The sequence below is a fragment of the Ceratina calcarata genome, unplaced genomic scaffold (assembly GCF_001652005.2).
Source record: "Ceratina calcarata isolate Rehan_Ccalc_2016 unplaced genomic scaffold, ASM165200v1 scaffold394.2, whole genome shotgun sequence".
NCBI lineage: Eukaryota > Metazoa > Arthropoda > Insecta > Hymenoptera > Apidae > Ceratina > Ceratina calcarata.
Window position 1 is genome coordinate 1 of NW_017162761.1, and position 8,641 is coordinate 8,641.

Consider the following 8,641-nt stretch of genomic DNA (forward strand, 5'->3'; position numbering starts at 1 on the left):
CTTTTTAATCATAGGAAGTGCGTTTTTCTAAGATGAAGTGTTTTCTTACATAAACTTTTAGGACTGACTGTACAGCCAATACATCCTTAAACGTTTTTCGCTTCTTGCATTGGAAACAATAAGAAATTACGCGAAAGTTAAAATAAATGTTGTTAAAATATAATCGTATATATTTGCATCACTTTCTCTTTTTAGACATTATTGTAATACCTATGTATATTCGATACATACACATGTCTAACGGCGCCGCTTCTTTTTTCACCGAAGGATCAATACTTTCACTCGCAAAATAATTTGTACTCAAGTATAATAATATAGAATGTACATTCTCACCATCCTCCACAGGTTTCATACTTTCCTTTTTATATCCCTAATACATATGATACATGTGCAGATATAATATGATAATTGTCATATTATATTAGTTGATTACTAATACGTTCATCGCAGCGTTATACTTTAAATAATGGTCAATGGAATGAAGATATTTACACAAATTTTCGTTTAGCAAAAATAACTTTTCTAATCTTTAGTTGTATATCTTCGACGAGAAAAGAATATTCCTGTAAGCTACTTCGAAAATCGAAATAGCCATTGAACTTTAATTTTTACTTAAGGAACAGTCCAATTGTCGATTAAAATTATGAATGCGGCATTTTAGAAATCTGCAACCCTATCTGTAACATTAATATAATTTTCTCATTCGAAACCGTTTCGTTGTTCACGCACACCAAGTATACATTATATAATACGTATATTTCATGTATAACTTTTTCGCAATTATTTGTAAATCGTCCGAAATGTACGATATAGTGCATTTAAAGGCTTATTTGAAATATGCATCTATTCGAAAAAATTGTTAAAAGGCATTTTTGTAATCGATGTAAGACACGTCGAATACCATTGTCTTACTTTTTTTCACAGGATTAATGCAAACATTTTTGGTTCATTGCATCGATTGCAATCGATAGTTTGGAAACTTTGTTGAAGACACTTTGTGAATATCTTATGATTCTTATTTTTTATATTGTTCAGTGATTTACATATAAGCTAAAACGAAGCCTTTCATGACAATGTATGTCTAATCGTAATTATTGCTGAGTCCGACTTTAATCTTCGGTGTCGTCGGTTTCCAAAATAGTTTTGAAACAGAATGGCTGAAAGAGATCACCCTTGCCCTCGTAGAATTTGCTCATAAATTCAACCCTGAAACAAAAAACAAAATAGAAGATGAATGAGAATGAATTTGCAAAAAAAATGAACAATAAGATATAATGAACGCGTTTCAGGCAATTTTAATTGCTATTGATCACTGAAATTTTTTACGGAGAAATCGTGAGTTCGTGCCTCCACTNATACTAAACTAAAGTACCAGTACTGGCTACAAGTATAATACTAACGAGCCCAAGCCCTTTAAAATATATACGAAGGAAACAGAAAACTTGAGATAATAAGAAAAGAAGTAAGCTGTGATCAAATAGGGATCGAAATAAAACAATAACGAATGCTTAAAACATGTAGTAGCCGATTACCTTCAAGTCCCGTATAAATTGGGCGGTTACAGCGCTCCTGACGGTCTCGCAGCTGTAAAACGCGTGCTTCTCGGTGATCGCCCGGTAAAGTCCGCTGGCCGATTGGCTCGAGTCTAATTTAAAATTCAACGAAGTCTCCCCGCCGTCGAGAGATAGGTAAACCAAATGAAACATTCGACGCTGGGACGTTGCGCTTTGTATCGCCGTGTAAGGTATACTGTGAAAAACAAAGAGGACGTTATCGATCTCGTACAAAAAAAAAAATTCCTGACCGAACAATCGACACGTAGGTATCGACGTACTTTTGCATTTCCTCGTCGTGACTGCGATAAACCGTGATACCATGTGGCCCGACACCAATCATCGACACTCCGTTGTAACCAAATTTACTGTGGAACATCTCCTGGCCGAAAGTATCCAGATTGGATATCTCCTTTAGTAGCCAGTACTCGGCGGTAGACGGTTTCATCCCCTGAACGAAAAGGAAAAGGTACAGGTGATGAAACATCAGTTTCGATTTAGCCTACGGAAGCTTGTAAACAGAATTGCAGATAAGCCCTTTGAATTGAAATGACCGGTTCGTCATGAATCTTCTTGAGTAAAGTAACAATAACGAGCTGCACTCGCCCGAAATTGAGACTTTAAGCTTTTTTTCAGAGAAATAAGTCGTAGTAAGTCTATCGCTTTAATACAGTTGTTTGCATGCTTCTAGAGTGCAAGAGTTTGAATTTAGTTTGCATAAATTTATGTAGCCAGCTATCGCGGTAAAGCAAATGGACGACGCAACATACTGAGCAGCAAAGCTGTAAGTTTTTATATGAATCCCCCTCTCCTCTTGAAACTAAGAAAATCAAATTGTCTGCCTGAGCAGTGCAGACTGAAAATAAATTCCAGTTCAAGGGGTTAATTCAATTGAACACCGATTGGCAATTGAGTTTTAATTAACACTAGAATTACCAGACCATTCAAACTGGTTGGTTTTGAATGGAGAAACGCGTACATCGAAAAAGCCGGTAGTTCTCGTGTTAATTAAAGAATACTCCAATTGTCGATTGAGATTTAGAAAAATTTAATTATCAATTGTTAATATGGCAATCAAAAGACTTGTGATCCTGGTACCATTTCAACTTGCAACTCGATAATTCGAAAATGAGTAGAAAAAGGAAGATTAAGAAACGCTACGTGGCTGAATTATAACGGAGATCAGAGATTTAGACAAATTTAATTGTTAATATAGAAACTGAAAAATATGCATATACTACTATGCTAAAGGCTATATTCTGTCCCAGAAATATGGTCATTGCAGTCATCGTTCTTACTTCTTGTCCTACGTTCGCTCCGTGACGTACTATTAAGATCTTCTGGCCATTACAATTTGTCTCATAATTATTGTTTACTCGTTACAAATTTGAGAGAAGTATTTACCGTTTTTAAAAAATTGTGCGAGTTTGAGGATTAAATGATTTCTTTTCTACGTACCAATGAAGTCTGAGAGTGTGAAGAAAAGCGGAGAGACCCTCCATCATGACGAGGATAGCGAGGGTAAAGCATGCCCAGGCGCCGAAGATGACGAACAAGACAACGCCGAATATGTAGGGCGGAAAATTGCTCGGAGCGAAACCGTTTCTCATCACCATGGACCACAACACTTCGGACAATTGCGCATGGGCCAACGATAGAGCCCATAGACGTAGATAAGAGGCAGTGTGAGATATCGTTGATAGGACATATTCTATCGTGTGAATACCCTGATATATCATTAATTCGCTGAACGAATCACTTTCGTGCCCAGATGCGGCTTCAGTGTTCGAGGGACCGCTTTGCAAACCTTCGGTTTGCAGTTCGATATCCTGGGACGTGGTTCCATTACTCTAAAAACAAACGAGATTACATTATAAGTCGAAATCTACATATAGTCAAGAGCAAATTGCATCATTGGAATTGTAGAGTTAAGCAAAAAACACATATTATATGAAATTGAATAACTGTTTTAAAATCGTACCAAACGAACCGAAGTTTTTTATATAGTCAAGTGGAATGATTTACTTTTAAGTAAAACTAAAGAGCACCTCTTAGCCTAAGGGTTGGAGAAAGTTTTCTACAAGTTCTTAATGCCACGTCGGAGTACTCACCACAACTTTTCTATCGTTTTTCTTCTTCTTCATCAGATAGTAAAGTGGTTTACCGAACAGCATCACTGGCACGCAGAGCACAGCGAGTAGAACGCAAACCAGTTGAAGAGTGTATTGACCGGTGAACATGAACGCCGAACAACCCTCTGCTTGTTTAGATTCTCCCTGAAGGATCATGTTAATAAACGTGATCAACACGGAAGGCGCGCACTGGGGTTTGTATCGTATGTCTGCAAAACAGTATCAACACATTAATCTTTTTATTGATTCGGTCGGATAAACGTCTAAAATGTGAATACAAACCTGGCGAGGTCGCGTCGAACATAAACCATTTGACGAACATCAACACTACTAGGTAGAAGAACAATAAAACGAGGAAGAGCAGTTGTGGCAGAAGTTCAAAGAAGAATCTTTCATATTTCTTGAAATGTCTGGAGAGAATATACAGGCACAATTAGTATTCTGCCATGTTTCTCCTTTCGTATTCATTGAGAAATGAAACATTAACTTACAAGATATTGGGGATGTTCATCATTACCCCGAATATCATATGCACGACACCGAATATGATGGACAGTTTCATTTTATACGAATTCAAAAATATAATCTTGTTCTCCGCCAGCATCCAAACCGGGTCCATACCCAACGGGTATGGGTACTGTTTGTAACTTTCGGTAGCCGGGTCCAGTGTAAGATCAACATTATTCCACACTGTTTTATTGTCGTACGTTATCACCCAACTAGACCCGAATATGTTTAATGACTTTGAGAACAGGTCGTTGTAAATGATGCCAGTGTAAATGGAAAACAAACCCATTAACAGGATTATGTATCGTCCGGCGAAAAATATATTCCATATCTCAGACGACGATTTTTCTGCGAGGAACTTCTTTTCCAGCACTACCATATACACGCCGAACAGAGTCAGGATTATACCTGCGTCAGAAATCACCAGACATTGTTAATCCCGATGATATGTCTTCAGTTGTTGATACAAAGGATCTTATGAGAAGACCAGATTTTATGCATTTATAGATAATTATATCTGCAATCGCTATATCCCAGACTCATGTAATAATTGGTTTCAGTGTATGCGACGTAAATCAACAATCTTAAAGACGTAAGTCGTGTACATACGGTGATCCGTTCTGTATTTCCGGGGACAGTTCTGTATTTTAGTAGCCTTCCCCCGAAATTTTTTTTAAGAAATACTGGATGTGAGAATGTTCTGTATTTACTTTCTAGCGCCATATTTGTATAAATTATACATATAGCATCGAATAAGATGAAAATGGGTCTTTTGCAACTGAGTTACTAATTTCTTCTTTTAATAATAAATTGTAATAATCGGATATTTCTACAATGTAATCTTGTTAATTTTTAATTCTATGTAAATATTCGTGATTGATCAATTTCGAAATGATTTTGTTATGTCTCGAAGACTTTACTTTTGTTTCTTATTCTTTTCGTTTTAAGCAATTCTTTTTGTTCAATTGTTTTTCTTCCTTTCAGTAAATAATTTATGAAATAATCCAGTACAACAAATTCGTCATTTTTTGCTGTTTGTGTGTTGTTATAATTCCCACCTTCTTTTGTCCCCGGTTTTGTACCCAAAAATATGGTCACCGTAGCTATACGTGATACAACAGGATTGTAGATAAATGATTAAATTTTTAATTCAATCGAACACCAATTAATGTTCGGTTTTTTATGAGGATTTGAGTAATTATGAATTAAAATTATTTGATTATTGAAGAAATTCGAATTAACGATTGAAGTTTAATTCTTACTTAAAAAATACTCCAATTTTCGATTGAGATTTAAAGGAATTGACATATTAATTGTTAATGCGGCAATTAAAACATCTCCAACTCTGTGATACAGTTATATCCACATACAATACATAATATAAGATGTCCCATCTAACTTAGACGAATAATTATTATATACAGGGTGTTTACAAAATCGTGGTACAACCGGCAAGGGGGTGATTTCTCACATAAAATCCAGTCGAAAACAAGGAATATAGTTTTTTTATACGGGGCGTCATTGTCGAGAAAATCGTAAATTTTAATAATTCATCTTTTCTAGTAAATTACAAGTGTTGGGAATATCTTCCTTGCTGTTATAGGCAAATTCTTGCTCGACGAATTAGTGAAGTAATTAATTAGAATTAGTGTGAATCGAAACTAATGTATTCGAGTTTTTAACTGCTTCGAATGCCTGAACGATATTACCTTTTAATTAGTCCCGATTTTGATTATTTTGGGCATAAACTATTTCTTTTACGTGATTCCACAAATAAAAATCTAAAGGAGTAAGATCTGGCAATCTCGGGGGCCACGCAATAATTCCACCTCGGTCAATCCAACAGTTGTACCTCTGGTTTAATAAGTAATAACTCGATTTTCTCGAAAATGACGTCCCGTATAAAAAAACTATATTCCTTGTTTTCGATTAGATTTTATGTGAGTTGTACCATGATTTCGCAAATACCCTGTATATATTTATTAACTATTTTATCTATATCTCACTTAAATTAATGTAATGAACTAGATATAATACAACCTAATGGAATTGTTAAGTTATTAATCATTTTATCTATATCTCACTTAAATCAATGTAATGGTATTATCAAAATACCGATGCGATCACGGTTTCATTAAAAAGATTACATCGGCAAATTTTGTAGCGATAGGCAATTCATTTATTAAGATTTCGTGACTATTTGAACTGTCGACTCTCCATGGAGTGACTGGATATCTGAGTAATGATTTCTGATTAGCTGCGGAAAAGTACGCTTAAACCAGAAATAGGGTTAAAGCGAAAGGATAAATACACTGCTATTTTACGACAGGATTCGATCATCACACAAAATTCGCGGAATAAATATGTATAAAAAATAATATAACTTTATTATTATCGACATTTTTATACCTAAAAAAACATTTGAAATGTTAATTTTTATTTCACTAACGTATGAACAGTGGGCATAGTTCATATTCAGCTATTAATTTTGACATTTCGCATTTTGACCATGCAACTTTCGGTTTAGGCACACTTCTATGTATTCCTGCCGTCACGAGAGTCTATACCAGTTTCGCACAGCTTAGAGGTAGTGGGGGTAACCGAATAGATCCGAGTAGTGGCAAAAATATGTTAAGCATTAGAGAGAAAGAGATAAATGGAAACAGCGACCGAAAACTGGTCTTTGCGTATTATGGACTCTCGTGACGGCAGGTATAGGTGCCGAGTCACTTCCTGAAGGATCACTAATCTGGACTAACGTTATTATCAATTTCAGTTTATCAAGCTAGTTATTTGAGTTGCTTATTATGAAATTGAGGTAATAGCAAATGAAGCAATAACAGTAATAGCAAAAATGGAGTTACACCACTTTTATGGTAAACGGCTGATTTTTGTTATTCTAGGAATATTGCAATTTACTTACCGTGTCCACAATCGCCGAACATGATGCCGAATAGGAAGGGGAAAGTGATAATCGTGTAAAGTGCCGGATTAGCCTCGCGATACGATGCCACGCCGTAGGCGTCGATCAAATTTTGGAAGCCTCTGGTGAACTTGTTCGTCCTGTTAAATGTCGGAGGGTTCTCGTCTGTGTAGATAACATTGAGGAAAGATGGTATCGAACTACCGCAGAGACGCTAAAGAAAGTAAATTATTCAGAGAACTTTAATTAAACGCGTAAATCGTTTGAACTAAACAAATGTTCAAAAAAATCGTACATCTCGTAAGGTAGCTGTTACCCTTTACCAGTCAACTAAATAATTAAAAATAAGTATTCATAAATACAAGACTTTTCATTTATTAAAAATTCATGTATAAGAGAAAAGAATTTTGGTTTATCCTACAAAATTAAAAGAAAAGGTATTATCGAAAAAAAATGATATGCTGTTTTAATTAGAGCCGCCATGTTTATTAAACTTCTCATAGCGTGACAAATGATGNCAAAGTGAATAGCTTCAATAATTAGTAATAATAATAGTACAAAATTGAAATAATGTCAAATTAATCGTTAACGATTATGTGTACGTGAGTTGATTTAAGTTGAGGACGACTGTTTTTCGCAAAAGTCCTTAACACTTTGACTGCCAATTAGAATACTCTTTTTAATTAAACACTTTATAATAAAACATTTTCATATTTTATTAGCCTATATTCAAACCATTAACCTGATCCAAGTGATATAACTTATTAAAAACTTTATGTATCATCTGAATTTGGGGGACTTGGCAGTCGAAGTGGTAATATATAAAAGAATGTCTGTAAGCTTCTACAAGAAGAGGTAAATTGAAATCAATGGACGTACCGATCCTTCGGTGAGGCAGTTTCGAATAATGGTGAGATCTGCAACGGGTACCCAGCATTCCCCAATAAGGCACTTCTTCGTTACGTCCATGTTAAACAGGTTCATTGTATGATAAATAGCCTTCATCTTTCGGACCATAACCGACCAATTAGGCAACTCTTTAGCCACGTTGTGGAGTACACGTTGTCGATGATCTTGCGTTTGGTTTAACACCTATAAAAATGAGGAAAAGGAGAAAAGGTGACAAACGTTTTATTCGATTTGCTAAATCTTCTATTTGATTAGTGTCAGAATTATCATTCGAAGCGCCCGGCCGACAGTGTGAATGAGTGTGTATGTACGCGTGAGCAGTTGTATGTGAGGATGTTATAGTGAGTGCAGTTGAGCAGAGTACGATGATACATTAAAATTGAATAAAGTTTTAACTGTAAGTGAATTCGTATTTCGTTCAACATTCATTGCCAAAATAATTAGTCATCTCATAACTGTTGGATACATACATACTATGAAAGCTAGTATCAATGATAACGTGATAGTTAGGCTACAAATTTTTATGGAAAATGGAGAATTCAGAGCATCAATCAATAAAGTGTATTTTATATAGTATAGACATATCGTTTATGATTTAAATATCGCAATACGTATTT

At 35.3% G+C, this 8,641-nt stretch overlaps 2 protein-coding genes across 6 annotated transcripts in view; both read right to left on the reverse strand.

The window, feature by feature from the left end:
* Window positions 1–137: 137 nt before the first annotated feature.
* Window positions 138–8,641, reverse strand: part of Vha100-2 (V-type ATPase subunit a family protein Vha100-2) — a 48,569-nt gene continuing 40,065 nt past the window's right edge. For 4 of the 5 annotated variants that reach the window (XM_018026904.2, XM_026814713.1, XM_026814712.1 and 1 more), the window contains 7 exons: window positions 7,995–8,207; window positions 7,116–7,329; window positions 4,177–4,600; window positions 3,968–4,095; window positions 3,665–3,894; window positions 3,012–3,403; window positions 1,110–1,206 (listed from right to left, as the gene is read on the reverse strand). In XM_018026904.2, the coding sequence (XP_017882393.1) occupies window positions 1,110–1,206; window positions 3,012–3,403; window positions 3,665–3,894; window positions 3,968–4,095; window positions 4,177–4,600; window positions 7,116–7,329; window positions 7,995–8,207 (1,698 nt within the window). Of the gene's footprint in view, window positions 1,207–3,011; window positions 3,404–3,664; window positions 3,895–3,967; window positions 4,096–4,176; window positions 4,601–7,115; window positions 7,330–7,994; window positions 8,208–8,641 lie in introns of all 5 variants that reach the window. The other variant, XM_018026900.2, reaches the window with a different exon arrangement.
* Window positions 1,494–2,565, reverse strand: LOC113464520 (E3 ubiquitin-protein ligase MYLIP-like). Its single transcript, XM_026814714.1, has 2 exons — window positions 1,835–2,565; window positions 1,494–1,749 (listed from the first exon to the last, which is right to left on the reverse strand). Exons 1-2 carry the CDS (start codon window positions 2,038–2,040, stop codon window positions 1,509–1,511), a joined length of 447 nt encoding a protein of 148 aa, XP_026670515.1. The 5' UTR covers window positions 2,041–2,565; the 3' UTR covers window positions 1,494–1,508.

What these genes read in the sequence shown, in the direction of transcription:
- LOC113464520 (XM_026814714.1), bottom strand. Translation starts at nt 2,040, where the DNA reads ATGTTTCATCACCTGTACCTTTTCCTTTTCGTTCAGGGGATGAAACCG. An exon ending in CACGACGAGGAAATGCAAAA is followed by an intron (nt 1,750 to 1,834) that starts GTACGTCGATAC and finishes TGTTTTTCACAG; the next exon opens with TATACCTTACACGGCGATAC.